The sequence below is a fragment of the Simochromis diagramma genome, unplaced genomic scaffold (genome assembly GCF_900408965.1).
Source record: "Simochromis diagramma unplaced genomic scaffold, fSimDia1.1 OVJJ01000107.1, whole genome shotgun sequence".
Classification (NCBI taxonomy): Eukaryota; Metazoa; Chordata; class Actinopteri; order Cichliformes; family Cichlidae; genus Simochromis; species Simochromis diagramma.
Window position 1 is genome coordinate 8,798,901 of NW_024387209.1, and position 25,131 is coordinate 8,824,031.

At 41.0% G+C, this 25,131-nt stretch overlaps 2 protein-coding genes across 4 annotated transcripts in view; both read left to right on the forward strand.

Moving 5' to 3' along the window:
• The first annotated feature begins 1 nt into the window (after window position 1).
• stradb (STE20 related adaptor beta) lies at window positions 2-9,327 on the forward strand. 2 transcript variants are annotated; one of them, XM_040051449.1, is made up of 13 exons: window positions 2-213; window positions 603-695; window positions 854-920; window positions 1,525-1,605; window positions 4,245-4,347; window positions 4,439-4,560; window positions 4,836-4,944; window positions 5,100-5,223; window positions 5,344-5,515; window positions 6,661-6,765; window positions 6,870-7,126; window positions 7,241-7,283; window positions 7,416-9,327. In XM_040051449.1, exons 3-13 carry the CDS (start codon window positions 909-911, stop codon window positions 7,575-7,577), a joined length of 1,290 nt encoding a protein of 429 aa, XP_039907383.1. In that variant the 5' UTR covers window positions 2-213; window positions 603-695; window positions 854-908; the 3' UTR covers window positions 7,578-9,327. The 2 variants fall into 2 exon arrangements, with proteins under 2 accessions (XP_039907383.1, XP_039907384.1); XM_040051450.1 differs by lacking the exon at window positions 854-920.
• Window positions 9,328-13,061: 3,734 nt separating this feature from the next.
• Window positions 13,062-25,131, forward strand: part of nbeal1 (neurobeachin-like 1) — a 63,256-nt gene continuing 51,186 nt past the window's right edge. For both annotated transcript variants that reach the window (XM_040051818.1, XM_040051819.1), the window contains exons 1-2: window positions 13,062-13,186; window positions 13,701-14,100. In XM_040051818.1, coding sequence (XP_039907752.1) covers window positions 14,050-14,100 — 51 coding nt within the window. In that variant the 5' untranslated portion in view covers window positions 13,062-13,186; window positions 13,701-14,049. The remainder of the gene's footprint in view (window positions 13,187-13,700; window positions 14,101-25,131) is intronic.

Consider the following 25,131-nt stretch of genomic DNA (forward strand, 5'->3'; position numbering starts at 1 on the left):
AGTCTGTGTCAAATTAAAAGTCCTCTCAAAACATTTTCGCTGTGGCTTATTTTGCGGTTTGTCATTGACAGTAAAACTCGTTACTTTTCCCATAAAGTTATACAAAATGAAGGAGCGGTGTGAGCTGTAAACGCTAAGTCTTTCAGCATAGCGGGGTGTCCTTGGTGTTTTTGCTTTGTTTATGTGAAAGCGCGGAGCTGCTGTGGGGTGAAGGTAAGCTGCTCCGTTTCTTTCCTCATATAACTGCCAGGTTTTACTTTAATGCTCAACCAGCCAAATATATATATTGTATGAATGTTCTTCGCTACCAAAACAAAAGCTCCCATAAATGTCCTGATATTTAATAATTTAATATTTAATCCGTGCAACAACTAATTATCTAGCTAAAATGTGACAGTTAGCTTAACAGGCATATTAATTAATGGACGACAATAGAATAATAATCATCCACTGCTTTTACTGAAATGGCTGCAGTGAATGTAACCTTGAAGTGGGGATGAATTTGATTGCGAAATATGACATGAGGACGACCTTTAAAAAAGAAAGAAAGAAAGAAAGAACTATAAACAAAGACGTTAATTACAGAGCACTCTGTTTTCCAGGATCACCCCCAGCCCTCAGTTTTCCCCAAAGCTAAAACAGCGACTCTCCTGAACGGGGACACTTTTTCCATTTCCATCAGCTGATGCAGCCAGGTAAGCTGCAGCCTGGATGGATGAATGGCCGAGGCTGGATGTAATGCTGCTGCTGGCTGCTTTCTAGTCTAGTGGAGGTGTGGGGTGGTGGGGGGAGATTCTCGGTGTGTCTCACATTACATTGCTGCTCTCTCTCCATCGCGATCGGTCTCCTGCAGCCTGCGAGCGGATGAATGCCCGAGTCTGTGGTTTTGCCATCGCCAAAAGGACTCCATGTCTTTCTTGGTAAGAATATCGCTCCGCATGTGGTTTTGCTTGGTTGATGCCCTCTGGTGTAGCTGAATGGGTACCTTGTTACTTGTATAGTCACGAATCAGTTGTCTCAAGCCGGTGCTGGGACATTCTGAGTTCAATCAGTCTAATGTATAGACATTCAGAAATGCATTTGGCATCAGCCGATTTCAAATCAGTTTTTTGTTAGTTTGTGAGTAACACGAGCAGTCAGTCTGTTATTATACATGTAAATCTGAGAAGGTTAGATATTAATACTGGCTACCTGTGCACATCCCTCACATCTAAATGGTGCATCTGATTATGTATGCAGCTCTTCTCTCACTCTTTTGGGACACATAAGCTGCCTCTTTGCTGCCTGTTACCATCACTCTAACTCTCTTTCTCCATTCACCATTTCCGATAAAAGCCCCGGTGAGAGTGCCTCCATGGCCTCTACTTCCCCTGTGCTTGCTTCTCTGCCTCATTTCACTCTGACCCTATCCAATCCCCCGCGCTGCCTGGCAGCACATCACCCTACACTTTCCACCCCCCTCCTCCTCCTCCTCTTCCTTTAGAGCATGTCTCACATGTGCTCCTCCTCCCCCTCCTTCACTAGGACTGTTCCTGCATCTCCCACGCTCAGGTCCAGCCCATGGACATAGAGGAGCGCTATGAGGACATCAGCCACCAGTTCCTGGTCAGTAGCCAAGACTCTGTCAGCATGGAGACAGGCGTCACACTGATGCTCTTTCATCGTATTATCATTTGGTAAAATGGTAAATGGCCTGTATTTATATAGCGCTTTACTAGTCCCTAAGGACCCCAAAGCGCTTTACATATCCAGTCATCCACCCATTCACACACACATTCACACACTTTGTCACCTGTCTGGAGCTGCTTATTACTTACTCAGTCTTGTTAAAGACAGTTTTAAAAGAGAATGAAATCATTTTAAAGATGACCTACTATGCTAATTTCTAACCTCATTTTTTTCTCTTTGAAGTTTGAAATTAAAATGAAAGATTAGATTAGAAAAATTAGGTCTCAATGTAATTATCCTTGTAGAAATATATATAAACAAACAGGTTGCTTTAGGACTGGTAGGCAACTGAGGTTGCTCATGACTACATTAATATGTTTAGACTGACTAGACCTGCAGAACAGTACAAGTGTGCAGTACAAGTCCCTACACCACATTATACAACACTTCAAATATTTGTATACCAAGCTAGTAATTATGCCATGTTTATAACAGCCTAAATTTACATATGATTGACTTAAATTCTTATTCAGCATTTACAGCAGTCTGAAGATTTGTGCCTCCTAGATGGCCAAAAATACACTGATAAGTGTACATGCACTCACCACATTATTAGAAACTTCATTAGACCGTATTTAATGTGGTCATTCATTGGTGAATCAATATGTAGCTTAATAGGTTCCCTTTAACTCTAATAATAATACCTGAGGCTCCAATAAATTAGCATCCTACAATTCCCATGATGCAACTTTTTTTTCTTACATTTTGAATGCTCTGCTATATTATACCCTCAGGTTTTGGGGCGTTACTATGACATCATCAGACTTTACTCCAAAGCTCCTTCCCCCACCCCTTCACCAAAAACATTAAAATTTTCCAGTCTAGATGCTTTCTTCTATATTGAGTACTTTATATTTAATATGCATTATTAGCAACTTAATAATAATTATGAATGTACAGCTAATGTGTGATATCACTTCCTCTTGCTGATGCAGAGTAAATCCTGGGGTGGAGTGTGTTTCCCTGAAATCAGTCCAAGACATACGCAAGTGTCTCTGTGAAACAGACATCCCCAGAAAGCCTCTGCATCACTAATACTCCCAAGCATCCTCCCCTCACTCCCTCCCCTTTGTTCCTCTCTGTGTCACAGCGCCACCTGCTGGCAGCCACCTCACACAGTGTGGAGCAAAATAGAAACCCAATGTCACTGTGACACTTCATCTCTTTGAGGTTGTAGATGGAGAAGATTGTAGGGTTAAGTGGCAGCTGGTGGCTCAACAAATGGAGGAGGACAGGAGGAAATCCTGCCCATTGGTATTATTTTACATTAGCTGCTTGCTTCCAGTTTGTGAACACAACTGGAACAATTTCAGTGCAGTCAGTACAGAAATTAGTGGGAAAATGTTCAGTGAACACATCGGTGCTGTGTTCATGGTAAACATATTTGAGACTCGTCAAATATGTAAATGAATGTTTCCTTCTGCTCTGGGCTCGACTGCATTCCCTTTAAAACCTTACAGATATTTAGTTGTATGCAAAGATGGGATTGCTTGAATCAGGCAATCGTTGCATTTAATTTACATTTAAATGAAATAATTAGGAAAAAGTGAAAATAACAGAATAATGATGATTCTTTTTTGCAGAAGAGATGCATTCAAATATTACAAAGTAGTGAATGTTGTAAATTGTGAAGACTGACTTTGATTTGCTCTATTTTTTTCAAAGCAATTGTTGCATTTTTTACTACACAACATGTACTTGATGTCTTTAGCTGTGGTGTTCCAGGATAAACCATTGTTCCGTCCCTGCTGACCTCATACACTTCTGTTGTTATTCAGAGACTTTACACCCTTGCGCCTTATTTATCTTCTCTCGCATAGCTGTTTAGGCATGCTAGTATCAACAAAGGTAGATTTTATTCAGTGCTTAAACTCTGATGTCATCTGAAACAGAACAGACATACTTCCAGGGATTCCTCTCTTTAGTATTTTAGTCTGCTGTTTTTTGTATATTGATGGACTATCACAGTGATTTAAATACCTTAGATATGAAGAGACACCCAAAGTCAGACTTTTCAGGATAAAATGGTTCGGTCAAAAAGCTTTTTAGTCTTTCCATCAGGCTTGTTCCACATTTCAGCACCAACACTGCTTCATAAGCACCAGAGAACAGGATACAGTCTGTGTCGATTACATGTCCGTAAGGTTAATAAGACTCGCAAGTTTATAAAATCTTCAACAAACTAATTTTGTTAGCAACATATACACATTTGTGCTTATAAACACTAATGATTTATTTGGGGAATTTGTGTATTGCATGACTTTTCTTAACCTCTTAAATACATAGTGGCACCTCTGCACTATTTGAAAAGCCATTTGCCAAAAAAAACCTTAGACTTTGCACGAGTTATGACAGAAACAGCATATAGTGTTGAGAGTGAGGAGCCAAATATGAAGACAGTCAGGACTAATGAAGGTCGCAGATGATTTCCTGTACATTTTAATCTGTGTATGCTCTCTCCTGAATCATGTTTGTTTTCTGTTCTGCTGGCCTTGTTTGTGTGTACGTCTCTGCAGAGCTGTGACGGTTCTGAGTACACTCTGCAGGGCCCAGCGGGTGGCGATGACATCACAGGGTTGTCGGCCGAGCCGGCCCACTACCAGCTACTATCAGAGCTGGGTAAGGACACACATCCTAGCATAAAAATGAGTTAAAGATCTTAAAAAAAATAGCAGTGCAATTCACTTCATGCCAACTCACTGTGTCACAGGACGGGGCTTCAATAATCTGAGCCAGGTGAACATGGCTCGCCACATCCCTACTGGCCAGCTGGTGGCCGTCAAACAGACCAACCTGGACGAGTGCACCGAGGAGGAGCTTCTGCAGCTCATGGTGATTGCAGCCCTACATGCTGTCATGTATTTGAGATATACGCGGTTGTACATGTGTCTTTATCCACTGGATATTTCTATATTAAATGTATATATCATGTATATATCATGTATATATCTATCCACTTAGCACTTTTAATTCTTATTCTTATTTTTATATTTTTATGACAGTATGTTGCACTGAAGCACTGCAGCAATTTCCTAATGTTGTAAACCTCCTCAACATCTGGCAATAAACCCTTTCTGATTCTGATTCTGATTCTGATTAAATCCCAGAATGAGGTACTGCTGTCCCGTCTCTTCCGTCACCCCAACCTGCTGACTTCTCGCCTGGTTTTCAGCTCCTGCTGCCAGCTGTGGGTCCTGACACCGCTCATGGCCTACGGTCAGCCACAACCACACATCCACAGCTTTTTATCCTAATGTAGAAGCTTTCATGGCTTTTTTTGTTATTTTTCCTGTGCTGTGATTTTTATAATTCTAGCACTAGCTCCATAATTAGCTGTTCGACTGGTCTCTTCCCTCTGCTTTGCTGTGCAGGTTCTGCAGATACTTTACTGAGGACATATTTCCCAGATGGAATGAGTGAATCCTTGATAGCGTACCTGCTGTACGGTGTGCTCAAAGCATTGGAATACCTGCACCGGATGGGCTACATTCACCGGTCAGTGGAATGTACAAGACACTATAAAGCTAAACTATAAGACAACATATGTGTTAGAAGGGGAAGAGTATTTGTATCTTTTGTAATGTGTATTTTTTACGCCTGTATCTGTCCTCTCAGAGGGGTGAAGGCCAGTCATATCTTGCTGTCAGGGGAGGGGCGTGTTTACCTCTCAGGGCTCCACAGTGTTTACAGTATGATGCGTGAGGGCAAGAGGATGAGGACCGTGTTCGACATGCCCCACCACAGCCCGGCACTGCTGCCCTGGCTCAGCCCTGAACTACTGCGACAGGTCGGTGTCATGCTTCCCCTTCAAAGTGAATTCTGCACATCCCCAGCTCCCCAGATTTTTGCTCTGCCATACCTTGCATGATTCATACTTTAAAATAATGCAATAGTCAGTGAGACTATCTCATGTCTCTATGTTGGTGTTGTTAAACGTTGCATCTGACCAATCAGATTGTATGGAGCCTTTGTTTATAGAAAATTCTCTTCTGGAACAAATGATTTCTGGTGTTTTCTTTATTAGTTTATACAATATGATACAAATATTATCAAGTTAGGTTCCTGTTAGCCAAATTTAGGTTATTCATGTAGGTTTGCTAATGATGGCTTTTCAATTCAGTTCAATTTTATTTATACAGTGCCAACTTACAACAACAGTCACCTCAGGGCGCTTTATATTGTAAGGTAGACCCTACAATAATACATACAGAGAAAAACCCAACAATCATATGAGCAAGCACTTTGGCAACAGTGGGAAGGAAAAACTTTTAACAGGAAGAAACCTCCAGCAGAACCAGGCTCAGGGAGGGGCGGGGCCATCTGCCACGAGCGGTTGGGTTTTTAATAGCATTAGCTAACTTCTTGGCTAATCCTAACTGAATAGTCAGACAACATGATTGGTCAGTTAAAATGACCAATGATGATGCAGAAACAACACCAACACAAAGATATCAGATCAGATCTTACTAGTGCAGCACTTTGGGAAGACTGTAAACATATGCTTTATTAGCTAAAATTTGCAGATGTTCCCTAAAAAGGACAGGTGAGCATGCCACTTCATCAGTGAGCTCCTCGCTTGTTTTCTAAACACCAAGATAGTCCAGTGGTCAAAGTCAAAGTGGCTACATATAAAGTCCACACAACAATAGCCAAACAAACGTGTATGTGTGTGTAAGAGGGCTCCTCACCCTACACACATGCTCTTTTTTTTAATTCCATCTCCATTTAAGCCGAGTTTTGTTCCTATTGGCTGATCAGTAGGATGGTTGAAGGTTCTGTGCTAGATTACAGTATTTAGAGGACCAAATACTGGATCAAAAAAATCAACAAAAATTATGTTTGTTTGTTTTTTCTTTCGCTTTTGTTTTGTTTGTTTTTTTTAACTAAAATTTAGCCTGTTATACGTCTCCTCTTTGGTGTTGTCCTCAGTAGGACCTGCACGGTTATGGAGTCAAGTCAGACATCTACAGTTTGGGCATTGTGGCCTGTGAGCTAGTCAGCGGCAGGGTGCCTTTCCAGGACATGCCACCCACTCAGGTAATCAGCTATACCCTAAACTGCTCTAGAAGAATGTGTAGCTACACACAAATGTTGACATCGTTGTCTATAGTTTGTGTCAGTGTGTGAATCTTGCCACTCAGATGCTGCTTCAGAAGCTGCGTGGTTCCCACTGCTGCCTGCTGGACGTGGCTCCCTTCCCGCTTGGAGAGCTGGGGGGTTTGAAGGTGTCGCGCTCTGGGGTGGACTCCGGCATTGGGGAGAGTGTGGCCACGGGGAGCCTGACGCACAGCACCACTGCTCCTCCCACAGACCGACCTCAAAGCCCCGGACCCAAAAACCACTCTGCCACCCTCCACAACCTGGTCCAGCTGTGTCTGCAGCAGCAGCCTGAGCGCAGGTGATTTTAGTGAATCAGCAGTCAGATGGAATTAAAAAGAAATACAACCACATTCACCTACAGCACAGACACACAGACTTTAATGCTGGTGTTGGTTCTGTTTGTCTTCCACAGGCCATCAGCATCTGAGCTGCTGACCCACGCCTTCTTCAAGCAGGTGGGTTTCTTCAGTCGGACGTCTTCTTTAAAGGCAAAACTCCAAAAACAGAACAAAGGCAATAAATTTAAAAGAGTAGACTTTTATTTTGAAAACTTGATGTTTGAGCAGGGACTTTCTGTTCTGTTACAGGTGAAGAGGCACACCAGTGACTCCTTCCTCAGTCTCATGTACCCAGCAGTGCCCCTCGCCAGTCCTGAGGACCCTCCAGTATCCAGCCCCCCCACCCCTTCCTGTCACACTCCAGCGTCAGCCACCGCCGACTCCACCGAGGTTGTTTGGGATTTCTCCTAACTGCAGCATCTACACTTCCATTGACTAGCAAGCCAAACACAAGACAATCAAAGAAAAGCAATGAGGCCAAATTCTACTGTGCTTTTAATTTTTATTATTAACCCAACTCTCTGAGCCTTTTTAAATTGTTTTTGTAGCTTTTTTTTATGCTTTTTGAAGGTGACTTTTTGGGTCACAGAGTGGTGAGGCAATTGTGAAAGTGCTGGAACAAAGAAGCTGCTCTGATTTTATAGTAACGATAATAATGGGCCGTCAGCGAGCGAAAGGAATAAGAAAAAAACAAGTTGCTTGCTAATAATCACGCACTTCCTCTGAGATAAAAGCCCCCCCTGTTAACAGTTGTGCATATGTTTGTGTGCAGTTTTGTTGTTTTTAAAATGTTATATCCATGTTTGCATTTTTTCTTTCAGGTGGGTGACTCTGGTACAACCAAGAAGTTATTTCTTAATAGTAACCACTTTTTGTAAGATATCATGTTTGTGTTGAATTTTCTTTAAAGTGGACCTATTATGCTCTTTTACAGCTCCATAGAGTTCCTCTGCATGATTCGCAGTTCAAAGTCTCCCTTATTTGTCTCATCCTGGGCTTTTGTGCTACTCCTCTGTTCATGTTGTGTCTAAAATTGACCATTTCCATTCTACTTAAGCCTATTTTGTTCTGACTGGCTGCCCTTCGTTAACTCCTCTGTGTTCACAACCTGGGATGACGGTATTACTTTAACATGATACAAATCCAAGAATAGAAAAAAACAAAATAGGTCCACTTTAAGGCACTGTGTTTTTAGACTGTGAATAGTGAAAGGTACACTACGTGAGATTTAAACATATGTGCATATATATTCATCTGTGTTAGAAATGTTCAAGTTTTCTTCAGTGACAAAGTAAGGCAGTAGAAGTTGCCTTTATACTCATGCAAACAGAAACTGCTAATATCTAATCCGGCAAGCTTTAAACGGTTGTTTTGCCAAAGCATAAAAAATACTGTACAGCCAAAAAAAGGTTAGTCTGCATACCAGTTAGCTTGCCTGTAGCGAGCTAGTTTGTTTCATGGCAACTCTTTATTAAATGTTTTGTTGACACCAAATTTTAAGAAAAGTTCTTAAATTGAGGCCTTGGTTATTCCCTAAAATTTTATATATATATATATATATATATATATATATATATATATATATATATATATATAAAAATAATTGTTGACATATACTTATTTTTTTATATTCAAAAATTAAACTCTTTGGTTTTACCACAGGTTACATTGTTTAAAGAACAGAACAACAAAACAACACATCCACAATCAGCTGTGTAAATACATTCCTGCTGTAGGCTTGAACATATATGCACATAGAGTTCCTGTATAGTACCCTTAAAACCTGTCATACATCGGGAGGGGGGGGGCAAACTGTGCTATGAACAATAGAATACATGAGCAATAGAATATATCTAGTGTTCCATGTAGTAGTTAGAAACCACAGGTAGAAATAGAAAAACAAAGTTTCCTGTCCCGATCATGGAAAGAAGATTTCTACTGTGCTCTATGACCACTTCTCCAATAATGCCTTTCTGTTTTACTGAACCGTGCATTTAGAATACAGTGATCTCTCTGTAACTGTGATTAAGTGTACTGTGTATGAAAACTGTGACTTACAGTACATATCAAATATGGTAGCTGTATGAGCCTTATATATACACGTGTTATAAAATGATACCGAATGTTTTGCCAACTTGTGGTCATAAATCTTTTTGCAGTTTTTGTCTTTTGGTGGTGTGATGGTTGGCACTGTTGCCTCACAGCAACAAGGTCCCATGTGGTCAAACCTACCAGCTGCGGCCTTTCTGTGTGGAGTCTGCATGTTCTCCCTGTGTCTGCATGGCTTTCTTTTAGTACTCCAGCTTCTTTCCACAGTCCAAAGACATGCATCTTAGGTTAAGTGGTGATTATAAAATATGTTATGTGTATGTTAGGTAGATAAAGTGCTTTAAGTCATAGAATAAAGCACTGTATGAATGTATGGTGAATGCGACACTCTGAATGTGAGTACGCTGCATTACGTTGTGAGAGACATATTTAATACTAACAAATAAATTTAGATGGTTATTTTTCAAACTTCAAGAAAATTGAGTAGCAAAGTGGTCTGTTATTATATGCAATGCTCTCTCAAAGTTAGGTAGGTACTACAATACTAGAGGGAACTCCAACAGGTCTCTCTCATAGATGTTCTGCTGATCATCTTGTAGGGACGCTTGGCAAGTGTGAGGAGAAAGGACTCCCTTTTAACAGCAATGCACAAGCTACAGAAGTAAGTAGAAGAAAATGTAATGACATATAATAGTGGCATAGAAAGACATGGAGAGTGAAGGGATGGCAGAGGAGAGGATGGAGGATGTTTTAAGCCTGTAGCAGAAAAACTGCGGGATGCTCTCATCCTTCAGAATTGTAAGTGATGCATTTATATATTCTGTAGATAGGACTTTTTCACTGTGTCTTTGTTTTAGGACTCTAGGAATTTAAATCAATCAATTACAGATACTCCCGATCTCAACTTATTATGTATATTAAGCCAGAGCTTCCCAAAGTGTGGGGCCCGCCATTGCAGGGGGTGCACAGTATAAAAAAAGGGGGGGCAAAACGCTTGGACACTGCTAGCACGGGGCGCCCACACAAACGCAAAGCAGGAGATGAAGCATGGCTGAATATGTTTCCAAACCAACTTCATTCTAAGCCAAAGACTAGAAAATATGGTGAAGCATATCTTCCCTTTGGCTTCACCTGCACACAAGTGCCAGGTCTCCCCTGCAGAATTGGTTTTCCCTTCATCGGGAGCAGCACTGGGCTGTTCAAATCACGGACAAACAGTATCCCACATTCTTGATTTTTAGTTCACAAACACTTGTTGTAATGACTAACTACTCCTGACATATCAGGCTGATCCTGCCACGATTTGTTCCCTCGCTTCAAATCAGGGACAAACAGTATCCCACAGCTGTTTATGTTTTTAAACCCATTTTGCACAGAGAGGCATTTTTTGAAAAATGTATTGATAGCAATGTTGAATATTATTACACAGGGAAAAACAACAACTATGCTTAAAATAATTACACCGTGACGCCTCTGCCTTTCTAAATGGAGGGACGTGTGTATATGTAAGCGTGTAAAACCTGAAGATAGTCAGATTAACAGTAACAGTATTTTGTCTCTATCTGCCATTCTGCAATTCATCTCATGTAAACAATAACGTGGCGCACAGCGTGACGTGAAAAAAGGCACATACCTTTGGTGACCAACTCTGTATTCCTCGTCCACATGGAGTTTTAAAAAAAAAAAAATCTCCGTTTTCGGTGATTGGAAACGCCGTTTACGTGTGGACGAAACAGCTGCGTTTTCAAAAATACCCGTGTAGGTGTGGACGTAGCGTAAAAGAGTTAGTAGTTTACTTTCTTACTACCTGTAATTTATTGCAGATTACTTGTATTTGCTTAATTGTTTGCTAAATGTTTGAGGTGTGAAATAAACCGCAATGGAGCAAAATATGGGTGTGTGTAGTTGGAGGATGTGTTTGTGCGTGTGCGTGCGTGCGTGCGCGCGCGGGAGGGGGGGGGGGCGCGAACATTTTTATTGTAAAACAAAGGGGGGGCTAGCAAAAAAAATTTGGGAACCACTGTATTAAGCAAATCTGTCCACAGGATCCATTTTTCCATTCCAACCTCTCCACCACCACGGGCAAGCACAAAGGGCTGTCAAAGGATGTTAAGGCCGAGATTGTAGTTCTCCACAAGGCTGGAATGGGCTACAAGACCATCAGCAAGAAGCTTGGTGAGAAGATGATCAGTGGTCAGACAAAACCAAAATGCTTGGAGGAAGCAAAATGGTGACTATGATTCAAGAAACACCATTCCCACAGTCAAGCACGGAAATGGAAATATTATGCTTTGTGGCTGTTTTTCTTCTAAGGGTACAGTACAGCTTCAATCCATTGAGGGAAAAATGGACGGAGCCATGTACTCTTTAATCTTGGATGAATACCTCCTTCCCTCACCCAGCATGACAATGACCCAAAACATACCTCCAAGGCCACAAAGGAGTGGCTAAAGAAGCACATTAGGGTCATGGAGTGGCCTCAGGCCTGACCTCAGTCATGTAGAATTTTCTGTGGAGAGAGCCAAAGCTTTAAGTTTATGACAGCCAGGAAACCTAAAGAATTTAGAGAGTTTCTGGAAAGAGGAGTGGGCCAAAATCCCTCATGAGATGTGTCCAAACATGGCGACCAACTACAAGAAACGTCTTAGAGTTGTGCTTGCTAACAAGGATTTCTCCTCCAATAATAATTCATTTTTTCTTGGGTAGCCAATACTTATTTCACTCATGACATGCAAATCAGTTTATAAAGTTAATGTCATGCGATTTTTCTGGATTTTTGGTTGGTATTCTGACTCGATCCATTAAAATCAAACTACCATAAAAATTAAAAAGACGTTATTATAAAGACTCTTCATTTCTCAATGAATAAATGTATCACTGATGTGAACTCGTGACATATGCACATTAACCCCCCACGACGCATTTAAGTGACAGAAGGAACATCAATTATTATTGCTATTACTAGTATTACTATTATTATTATTATTATTATTAGTAGTAGTAGTAGTAGCGGCAATATTAATTCTTTCTGCATATGACCATTTCTAGAGGTCTGAAAATTGTAGTTTTCCTCTGCTCCACTGGGCGGCAATAGAACATCAAAACAAACAGACCGTAACCCAACCCCTAGCAACCACGTAGGTCCACATCGACAACGTAAGTGAGTGAAAACTGTCGCAAATACTCTGAATAGTGTCATATACATCAGAAGCATATTTCGTCACTGTTTAACAGCTTCATTTTTAAACGATAAGTAAAAAAAAAAAAACCACCATTGCCTTCATGAACGCCTTCGAGTGGCTCGTTTTTGTATTTTCGTGCTAGACGCTGCAGTCTCTTGTTTATCCGGTTCCCCCACCAAATTAAAACACCCCTTTACGCTTGTTATACTATACACAGTATATGAAGTACTAAGAAGTAAAGTCTAGTTTAATAAAAGTACAATATTACAATATTCCTTTTTACACTTGCTTTTGCTTTGGACTACATATTAGGCGTGTCTTTAGTTCTTATAACTATAGGAACATGTTGTTATTTCGAGCCATTACACTTTCCTAAATGGTACTATATGCCTACTATGACAGCAAGATAGACCACAACCCTCCATTTAGGGAGAGTAAAATTGTGGCTCCCTTGAAATAAACATCATATAAACTTAATAAGCTCCTTATGGTGTTATATTTAGCTTTTTATGTGTAATTATTTTAGTTTCATTAAAGTATTCTACTTTATTTATGACATTTTGATTATGAAGGTGTTTACAGTTTTGGCAGCTGTAACACCGGTGTTTTCCAAATTTTGGAGCTAAATAAAATGTGTTTATTTTATAGAAATCAGTCGACTCTTATTTTGAAATAAGTCAAAGCGTTAGTCCACAGGAAGTCGTTGTGCGTCCTTGTTGTCGGACGCTGGACGTAAAACCAACTACTCTGGAAACGGTGTCAGTGACAGTTGGTCTTTTCTTTGCACAGGTGAGCGGTCTGCAAGTTATCGATAGGTCTATTTTTATTTCTGGTGTTTTTATCGGTTTATTACTTTCATGTGAGCCCTCTGTAGCCGGGCAGGCATTGGCGGACGAAGCGTTTGTGTCACATGAGGAGGAGGAGAAATGGTGGCTTAAAAAATAGAAAAAGGCTTTTTTTTTGACAGACAGCTAGCTTATAGCGAGCTTGGTCAGGTAAGGTTAACTACACAGCAGTGTTTGCCCAGGGTGGCCGAAGAGACTGTACGGAATACGCTAGTTATTCAGCTTATCAGAAGAGCACACAGTAGAAAATAGGCATGTGTATATGTATGTGTTTTGTCGCGTAGTTGACCGCCACAGTACATCTGAGCTCGGAGCCAGCTGGGCTGCTCAAAGTACACAGGGAGTAACGTTACTGAAAGTATTTTGTTGCTTGCGGTCGATAGCCTTGCCATTTGGCTTACAGTGACCAAACATCCGCCTCCATCATATGTAATTGTCTGTGTTGTTATCCTTCATAGCGCAAACGCTGCTGGGAATACCTCCAAGAAGAAGAACCGGGAGGGGGAAAAAAGTGGGAGTCGAGGCCCAGCTGCTCCAGCAATTCCAGCTATTGCACTCCGGGGGCTTCACATTTCTCCTTTGCCATGGAATATATTTTTTAAAAGTCTCCCTCTATCAGGCTGTTGCCTCAACACGTTGCGCAGCTTTCCCCACTCTTTTTAAAAGGACTATCACACCTTTGTCAGAGTTGGTAAGTCATGAGCACTGAAGCAATGAAGCCGTTTAGCTCATGACGGGGAACCATGAAGCAACCAGGGAAGTGACCTCTGTGGACACCGCAGCCCGAGGGTGCCCCTCACTGGCACCATGGCATCCAACGAGAGACTGTATGAAGTCTGGATGCTCTACTGCACCAAGGTAAGGTTTCTCCTTTTCCACACACACACACACACACTTCCCCTGTGGAAATGTCATTGGTGTGAAGTAATGGACCGAGTGAGGGCATTTCCTCCCTGGCAATTGCCAGGGGGGGGGGTTATTCACTCATGCTATTTATGTTTTTTGAAGTCTAGCAACAGATTAAGCCCATTTGCTCTGACAGGCTGTGGTTATGAGAAAGTACAGCCTGTGCTGACAGACAGGTTGAAGGCAAAGACAATTAGTGCATTGCGGTAAAAGGCAGACTAATGAAATTGCTTGTAGATCCTGAAGGAATTATTGCAGCGAGACACATTATGTTTATAAATGAATAATTAATTCACTGAGGACAAATTTTGTCATAACGTCAGGTGGATGTGGTTTCTAATGAATGTTAAATTCAACCCCAGCGAGGATGCATTCTTAAATGTATCATGGTCGTGATATGTTGTTAATGCTCCCTTACTTTACCAGTAGAGATGAATGAAGGCACGCCAGAGTAGAGACAGCACCCTTTGAGTCAGCTCTTGGCAAGATTTAATTCACCCTGTGATAAAGCATGCGAGCATCCTGCCGTCCAATCAAAACGGGCTGCCTGAACCGCTCCTCACGTGAGCCTGGCTGCAGTCACACTACCTACCTCCCACAGTAATCCCTCACGATAACGCACCGTGCATAGCCCTCTGAGAAGTGTGGAGGGCTGTGAAGCTGTTACACTTATTTTTAGATTACGACATCCAATAATCCTCATCCTGAGAAGTAAAGCATTTGAATGCTGACACACACAGAGTGTTTAATGCCAGCGAGCGGGGTGCCTAGGGTCTCTGAGATTGTTGCAGTCACCTGTGAAAAAGTGAACATATACATTACATTTGCTCTAGCAGGACTTTTTCTTTGCATTGACTGAGCATTATATTGCAGGGAAGGATCATTTCATTCAAGCCTGGCTTTCAGCCAGAGTCCACTGAGCTAATCTTTATGTCTGCATGAAGCAAAAGAGATGTGGCGAGAGATGCATTCTAATATATATGATATACATGTGCACGTACAGGTGAATTGAATCATTGTTGATCTTGTTACAATGCTGGGATACACTGGAGCTTTGCATTCATACTAATGCTATTTGACAAGGACACCTCTGAAGCCCAGAGCCTGTTAAATCAACACTAGGGAGATCTACACAGTATGGGGCAGACCATTTTAATGATATGGTCTGTGTGTGGGTGTGTGGGTTGTCTAGCCTTTAGTCACATGGTCTAAATTGGTCAAGGAATGTCTCTTTCTGAGGCTTGACTCTTGTCTGAGCTCTGAGACCAGCCACACTGTGTCCCACCAAGTGGTTAACTATGACCGGCCTCTTATCTTCCCAACTCTTTCTCATTGCAAAGTAGCGAAACAGTTTCCTTGTTTTCAGGGCTTCTGCGGGTCATTAGAAAATCTTAAACGGTTTGAAGGGCAGACGGTGCTCTGTCCTTGTTTTTATTCAGTGAGCTCTGCAAAAGCTTTGCGCTCCTTTATGAAATGGTGTAGGAAGCCTGATCTTAAAGGAGCTCTTATTCATTTATTAATAACACCCATGGCTGCTAAGTGAAGTGGTCTTTGCGGGCAGTTCGTTCAAACCTTTATTGGCCAAAACGGTGGACACACTCAAGTCTGCCTTTGATTATTATTCATGTATTTTTCCAAAAGCTAGGAGACCAGCTGTGTGTATATTAAGTATCAGTAAAAGAACAAGGTTGACTTGGATGAAGCAACCAGGTAGGCACTTGTTATGTAGCTAAGTTACATCTAGCTGGCTGACTGACTGCCCCCATGTTGGCTTTCAATGTGAAAAGTCGATACTATTTAACTTTATGACTTTACATCATTTACATCCCCAACTGCCATTTCAACTCATATATGACTTTGCTAGTCACAGTGATAGCATGGCAACAGCTTGTTGAAGATGACCAGCTGAGGTATGAGAACGCGCTACACATTAGCCCAGAGACAGTATAAAAGATTCAAAAACGTAGCTACTGTGATGTCACCCAATGTCCAGTTATGAAGCCTTGATATGAGTGTTTCCTCTGACGCCATTTTTATTTACAAAAAAAAAACAAAAAGAAAACAACAGGATGAAGAAGTGCAGCTCTGACTGTGAAAGTGCTCCTCTTTTGGCTAACATCTTATAATTGACAAGTGATTACCCAAAGAACATCCACAGATCCATTCTGAAAAACAATTTAAGCAAGATTTACAAAATGATTATAAACTCAGGAGTGAGGTCACTACAGAGAACTATAGGTCTCTAACTCTAAATAGTTTTGTCCAACAACAGCTTATGTCATTTGGTGGTCTTCAGGATAAAATGTTCATTTATTTATTTCAGTTTTAGTTTTGTTTTGTTTTTAAATCTCTTCCACATTAACTTCCTTTTTCTGACCCTTAAGCTACAACTGTCCGTTAGCCAGAAAGATGACTCGGGCATCAGGTTTTGGTCCTGAAAACCAAACAGTTTGACTCGAACACTCTGCTGACGCTAACCAGCTTTCCCCTGATGGCCAAATTTCAGGATGGGCTTCATTACATAGATATAGCTATTTTATAGCCAATATCACCTAACTTATCTGCAAATTCACACAAATTACATAATGCCTAACTAGCAGCTAGTTGGCTAAACCTAGTTTGCTTTCTCACTAACAGTGTCACTAGCTAAGTTCTATCCGATGCCACAGCCTTTGTGTTTGTTTTGTTGTCTGTATGTGGAGCTTGTGTTGAGTCTTTGTGCTGGGAGCCAGAGTAAGGCAATGGGAATAAGCATAAATGTCACATTCTTTGGATTTTCATGGAAAATTTGACTCAAGTCCTTGACATTGAAATCAGACCACATGCTGTTAGAGGCAACAAAGAGCGTCAGGGAAAATCTACTGTTCGAATTAGGTTGGAGTCCTTTTAAACATTAGCAGTAAAAAGCAATTAATACATGAAACAACTGCCTAATTTGCAATGAAATGCTAGTAAAACACACAGTACTGCATTTAAGCTATAGTTTAAACTTTATAATAACCTCTAATTCAACTTTCAATGATAATGCAATTTATCATAGAGTTAGTAATTTGCAATATTATAACACTTTTAAGACTTAATGATTATCATGAATGCTGTATTTACTTCTGAAACTTGACTATGTGACTCAGTTAGATGACTTTGGAGGCATCTGTCATATTTGTGTACTCATCCTGATACACACCTCTTTCATGTGCCTTGCCTGGTTAATCACTGACAACAGTAGAGTCATGGCAGCCTTTAGTGTCAGAGGTTAATACTGGCACTGTTGTCTAAGGAAGAGTCATTCGGGTGAGTGGTGTTGACAGTAGAAGCTTTTACAATACAACCAGCCCTCGGCTCCATTGGGAGAACCAGCTCGTCCTGTTCTGTCAGTCAGATGTCTGCTTTCTGATTATCTCTCTCTGAATCATTATCATTCACCTGACCACTTGGTTCCTGGTACTGAAAGAGGAAGAGGCAATTTTGTGTTTAGACAGACGTGTGTCTCTCCTAGAAGTTTGACTTGTGGCATTATAAAACTACTTTTGAATACACTTTAAGCCAGAAGTGGCAGCTGGCCTTTTGGCATACTGATGAAGTCAGAAATTGTTGGTTGAACAGCTGTAGCATCAGTTCCAGTGTGGAGAAGTGTGCAGGAGTTGGTGTTTGTGTATGTACCAGGTCATATTAGCCATATCTGAACACAGGCACAACATCACAGTTTTATCTATTTATACATCATGTTTATTCTTTGGGTAGGGTAATTTATGAAAAAACAAATAATAAATTAGGTGCCTTCAGATTACACTCAGCACCATATGTTGCTGGTATACTGGCCTTTGTTTTCCCTTGTTGAATGACAAATGTGTGTTTATAGTGTTTTTGTTTTGTTTCATTCATTTCCTGAAACGGTTGTCGACTGTAGTTTATAACAATTGTTAGGACTATTTGCTACCACAGATTGATGCACATTTGGTGCTGTTTTGAGTATTTAGGGAAGTATAGATGGGCAGAATGTAGTATTTTGTCCTCCAGTGTAGTTTCAGGTTGTGCACTCTAAAGTTTTGAACACTATTATGTAAAATAATATTTACCTTAAAGTCAGAAGGTCAAAGGAATGCTTACTGTATCTTTGACCTTTCATTATATATTGCTAGTAGGGAATAGTTGGGAAACAGTAAAAGCTTAGTCTGTATGATTACATTTACATTGTTTGAAAAGTACTGTTGGTATTCATTATTTAAAGCTTCTAAAGCTTCTAAATTAATGTATTGGTAGATGTCAGTTATTATGTTGTATGCATTTCAATGAGAATCTGCAGACTAACTCCAGTTTGCTTCTCTGAGTTATAGTGAAGCAAAGAGGTCGCAGACAACAGCCAAGATGCTTATGTAACGAGCGATCCTCTTCGCTGGCTGTCATTGGTTCGTGCCATAGTGTTGTCCCCCAGCAGCGGCTGGTGGCTGCTGGCATACAGTGGCGCAGTAGCTCTGCTCTCTCGCCAGTGTTTTATCCAGAAGGGCTTGTCAGACAGTGGAGGGTTTAGCAGATTCCTGAATCGTGCCAGTTCCGCTCTTAAGGCCATTATGTGCTGCAGAAAAGCCTTTTTGATTTAACCAACCACAGGGAACATTTTACCCTCCTGTGGCTTTAAAGTTGACTCTGGTAACTTAAGAGGAACAGTCCTCACTCTCTTTTTCAACTGTCCACAACACAGGGGATTCACAGAACCATCATCCTGTGTGATGTCACCCCACACCACCCTGCTTTTTCACTGGATTGGAGCAAATGCCAGTAATTTGCATAAACCCTTGCTCTTATGGGAATCAGCATGCAGTGAAAGCATTGGTGGAAATAGGAAGCAAAAGAGTCAAGTTGGAAATGGTGCAAGGTTTCAGATTTTCACATATTTGCTCAAGTAGATTACCCAGTCTAATTTCTGCTGTCACACACACACACACACACACACACACACACACACACACACACACACACACACACACACACACACACACACACACAAATAATCATGTGCATACGCCATACCTCACGCAGTCTGACAAGCTCATGCACTCAGGCTTCGGTTTACTGAATGAGCTGCTCCGTGAAGTTTGTTCCCTCAGGCTAACTTTCTTCCCTGGTGCAGTTCTTGCTTCTCATTTTCCCTCCATGCTATGAATATCTCTGGCATAACACTGATGTCACTAACAGGGTGTATCAGATGTGCCTCGTGCAGTGTGGACCCCTATGCACATGCACGCACACGCACGCACACACCCACCCACCTCTGGCACTTATGTCATGGCCAGAGGAGTTGTCACAGAGTGACGGGTAATGCTGTAAGCCTGTATGGCAGCAGAAACAGAAAAACCACAGCCGTCTATTAAAGCTAAAGGGAGGAGGCCTTTAAACATTGTGGTTTCAGCGACTCTATGCCACTTCCACCTAACCAGGTTGCCCTGAACTGCCACCCGACCAGCTGGCTGACCACGCCTGTCTAGCATCTCATAACAGATCAAGTCAAAACGATGCAACTAAAGATCCTGGCAAAATGATGACATACAGTTTTAGAGTTATAGAGCATTGACAGAAAAGCAGTATTTAATGCCCTAGGAATGAAACAGCTTCCCTGGGAACGCCTTGGATTCCCCACAGTGGAGCTGGAGGTGGTGATTGGTTGAGTGGCGTCTGAGCATGGCTGCTTAGACTGTACCTGGACCCAGATAAGTGGTAGAAAATAAATGGATGGTCAAGAATGAGAATAGACTCCAGAAGGAATCGTTTTGTTGTTGTTGTTTTTTTGTTTTTGTTTTTTTAAATGAGTAACAATTAGAAAATCCAGCATTGGTCTCTCTTTAGCCCTTCAGCTTTTTCTTTTCGTTCATGCATGTCTCTGACATTCGAAATGACTGAGAGCTATTGATAAATCCAGTCTGGGGTCAGTGGGGATTTCTCTGTTAAGAAGGACGTGCATTGGTCTGTGTTGCTGTTGACCTTGGAAGGTTTACAGAGGTCAGTTTAAACAGATATTTGGGATTGTGATGTAGCTGGGCATAGAATTTAATATGATAATGAACTAAATCATAGAGGCATGTGATTCTCTCATGGGAACTGTCTGTATACACATTGGGACACAAGAATATTGTGGGAGTCTGGCTGGACAAGGTGTGTGTGTGTGTGTGTGTGTGTGTGTGTGTGTGTGTGTGTGTGTGTGTGTGTGTGTGTGTGTGTGTGTGTGTGTGTGTGTGTGTGTGTGGGGGGGGGCTGTGATGAAGGCTGAGGATAAACAGGGCAATGTAGAGCAGGGTGTGTCCCCCTGCCTGCCACAGTACAAACCCTCAATGGGCATCTGTGCTCCCAAGCTGCTGCCTAAAAGAGGACATTCTTTAAGAGACATACACACAGTCATTCAGTCACAAACTCACTTGAGAGGGAAACTGCTGGCTTAAATCATCATCTTCTAATTTCCTGGCAGCAGCATTCATATGCACATTAAGACAATAGACTGTTTATTGCTCTGGTTAAAGAGCAGCGTGGGCACAATCCAATAATAAATGTTTTTCTCTGTCATTGGTGTAAGTGACGGGGTAACACGGGGAAAGCAGCACACACAAAAGACAGACCGTGGCCTCCTAGCAGAACATATTACGCACGTGGTTCCTGCTGAGTTCCAGTCCGACATCTCTCTCTCTTTTCTTCTTTTTTTGTCTCTTCCTCACACACACACACACACACACACGCGCAGACGGAGGTCAGCGTCACAGGATTATTCTGATGACTTCACTTGGAATAGCACAGCGCTGGCTGATTCCCACTCTGACACGCAGACAGAAGCAGTCTCCCCCTCTGTAGCCAGGGGCTGTGCTGGCTAAGAAACACTGATTCTATTTTTTTCAGCTGATATTTTTTCCTTAGTTCTGAATTTGTAGTCTGCAAACTATTTTTGTTTATGCAGTGATTTGATAAGGAGTTTTGTAAATTGGTTTATGAATTGCCTTCCCCTTCACCGTTTCACGAACGTAGGTTTTATATGGGCTGGCTGCCTGTATGAGTATATTTTGTGACTTATTTTAACCCCATCATCAGTATAATAAAATTTTAATGTCCCATCTTTCTGTCACTCATAACCAGCCTCACGATTTATGTGTCAAGTTTTACTTTCCAGCTGCAGCTGGTTTGGCTAGGTTACAAATCATAATATTCAACTGCTTCTCTAGGTCTTGTGGTAGCTTGGACTACAGCTGGCAATGATAACTTCTGGCTCCAAAAAGCTAAAAGGGTGGCAGCCGAAATGCTAATTTGAGGCTTCAGAATGTAGAGTCCAAAACCAATGGGTGGCGTCATGGTAACGGCATCAGTCTTTAATATACAGTCTGTGGATAAAAGTCACTGGAGTGGATTATTCCATTATTGTCAAGTCGGTCTTCCTGTTTGTCGGCCTTTGGAATGATGGGATGTTTTCTGAGCTCCCATATAAGTGAAGTCACAGCAATGAGAAAGTGCCAAATACAGAGTTACTTAACATCCAATCAAAATCAGTTTTATTTTACATATATTGCATACGGGCATTGTATGATGTGAGTTCTTGTTATAGCTCCCTTTGTACAAATTTCGTTAGGCAGAAGCTTGAGCACCTGCAACAGAACGAGAAGAGGAGTAGCATTACATCGCTTCAAAATTGTTGTACTTCCTCATGGCTTGAACGGGCTCAGACTTTTAGCTCTCACACAGTTTTCACTGGATTGATTGTCATAATATCAGTAGGCAGTTCCCTAGAGAGTGAATGCTAAGGCCTTTAAAAAGCTCCGGGCTTTTTAGTTAACTCTATAAAGGGGGTCAGAGGGGTTACCACCAAATCACGATCTAATTATTTAAAGACCTCTGAACGAGTAGGGGTCAGACTACTCTACCAAATGCTCAATAAACCGAGTGTTGCTATAATCTGCCATGTTTAACTCTTCAGTTTTCCTTGACCTAGATTGCTCACTCACACCCTCCAGATGGCCCAAAGTCCTTATGACAGCATCTGTTAAGAGTGCTTGAACAAGAGATAACTTGTGTATGATGAATCAATGATGCTTTCAGAGTTACGTCTGTGATACAGAGCTGAAACGATCAGATTTGTGTGGGGGTTTTATGTTGTTGTTGTTCGGGTTTTTTTTTTTTGTTTGTTTTTTCATTTTAGTAATTTTCTTAAGAGACATTGGCAAGTATTTAGTTGTTACAGCTCTGGTTTTTAAGCAAACAAAACACTAACTTGACATTTTCTAAACAAAGCACTTAACCAAACATGAGCAGTAGATTAATTAGAGACAGTAAATCATCCTTAGTTGAAGTCCTATTGCAGTGTCTGCTGTAACAATACTACTTGCAAATGCTGTTACTGCCACACACACCCATCAATTATGCTCAATGTTCGGAGATTATATGAACAATGTGAAAAATATGTTTCTGTACGTGTTGCTTGCAGCCATTCATTTTGAGTGTCCTCAGGTCAGACCAGTTGGCGTCGATTTTGTGTGAGCAATGGGGAGGGACACAGTGAAGGCTTTGGATGTCCTCCGCCAGAAATTTTGAACATCAGACTTTATTTCCTGAATTCCGGATTATTGTAGCACTGTCACTTGTGTGTGTTGTCTTGTTTGTTCCTGTCTGGCCAGTCCTCATCTCCAGCTGATGCTGGTATCCCATCTTTCTCTGGGCATTGTTCCATGGAATTTAGGAAATGCCGGTCAGCCGGCTGCTAGAAATGTGACTGTTAGGAACACTGCCGGGCCTGTTTTCCATTCAGTCAGGTGCAAGTTTTAGCTTTCACGCCCTAAGAAAAAACGCACGTGTGTCACCATCAGTTACAGGAACCACGGCCTCTCATTCTTATTTTGCTTGTATACACTAAACCTTAAATTCAAATTCTATTGCTTCTGAATATGAAGCAATGCTGTGAAAAGAGGTTCACAAAAGTCGGGTCAAACATTGCAGCTTGTTGTGTGAACCACATAATTTTCTCTCACACACACACACACACACACACACACACACACACACACACACACACACACACACACACACACACTGCTTGTATAAATATGAATCTATTGATTTTTTTTTTTTAAATAAAATTTTAATCAATTTCTTGTTTTCTCCAAAATCTAGGACATGATTATATACAGGAAAGCTTAACACAGTATGCAAAAGAAAAACCAAATAAATAAACAAGCAAAAAGTTTCATAATTGTCAGTTTCATAATTTAAAAATTTTCTTTGATTGACTCATAAAAAATTAAGGGGGTCAAATTTAGTGTGAACAGTAATAGAAAAATAAAACACAGACACACAAACAAAATTGGAAGAGTTTTGAGAGAATTTTACAACAGCAACCAAAAACAATTTTAAAACTTTTCTCACCAGTTGAAGAGCAAACCAACACTTTTCACTTTGTCATGTGAAATATTTGAAGGGAGCATTTTGGGAAAGCACTACAAGGTAGAGGCTTTGAGAAGGCACCTTTGGTCTCGTAACCAAATGTCGAAATACAAAAACCAGCCAAGCCGTGGCTATTAAAATCAATAAGAACAAACCTGAAATTTTGCAACATGCAAAAATGGAAATTTTCATCCTGAAAACTCTGCGACGCTTGGATGCAGATAGTTGCAACATTGTTAAATGGAATGACTTTTTCCTTGACAGGGAGCGTATCTGCTTAAACTTTGAACTGCTTGATCAAAAAAGCAGCATAAAGAGAACTGAGGCCAATTTTTACATCAACTATCAAATGCTCTGCTCTACCTGAGTTTTATGGGTATAGTGCATACTGACCTTAAAACCTGGAAACATAATGGTTATGGACCGCCATGAGTCTCCCTTCAAAGTTATTGACTTTGGCCTAGCACGTCCCATGTCTGCAGTGATTCCTGGTACCTGTGTGCAGACAATTTGGTATAGAGCACCCGAAGTTGTGCTTCATATTCCATATAATGAAGCAATTGATATGTGGTCTCTGTGGCTGGTAGCTGTGGAGCTTGTTATAGGGGTGCCACTCTACCCTGGGAGTATGGATTTGATGTTTTGAAATTCATCATAGACACTCAGAGCCAGCCAACAGATTCTATTGTAGACTGTTGCATGGCCACAGAATATTATTTCCGAAAAGACGACTACAGTAAACAGCGCTGGATATTTAAGACGGGAGAACAATTTCAGTATGAGACAGGATACCATTTCCAGGATTGGTATCCAAGATTTAAACTTATCTGAGATTTTTAGTAGATGCAACTTGGGTATTGATTTGAAAATTCTATGTTGCCTCGTTCTTGAGTTATTGCATTCACAAACTTGGGTGTCCACAGCGACCGACCACATACCAAACTTTTTTTAAATAAAGATTACAACACACAAATAACAAAAATGACCACACTACTGTCCTTTTTGACAGCAACATGACGCATATTTTCAGCACCCATAAAAAAGAATAGATGAACCACATTAAGGTAAATACATCAAAATGTTGCCCACATGGATATAAAACAGGAAACATTATATTCAAATACATTCTGAACCAAAAGGGCTATCACAAGCATTCTGCAGTGCCATGCAATACCCTCTGGTATGCATGCATAAGTCAAGCTATGCCAGTACTACCTCAGGAAAAAAGAACACGATGGTAAGCTTGAAAATATGTAGTGACCAGCATAGTCTCCAGACTTAAACCCCATTGAGCTTGTTTGGGATGAACTGGGCAGAAGAGTGAAAGCAAAGCAACCTACAAGTGCTACACATTTATGCCACTGGTGTGTTCAGCTATTATATCTGCCAAAGGTCCCTACTTTGATTAGTCAAAAGTTTAAAATACATTTTGGTCTATAAATTGATTCCTTGATTTATTTTTTTTAACTCCAATTGCTTATTTGTACTATGCTTTCATTTCAGAGTGCAATGAGATTTTAAACTGGATGATTTTCATGTAAAATATGGAAAAACTCGGGTGTTCTAAAACTTTTTGAC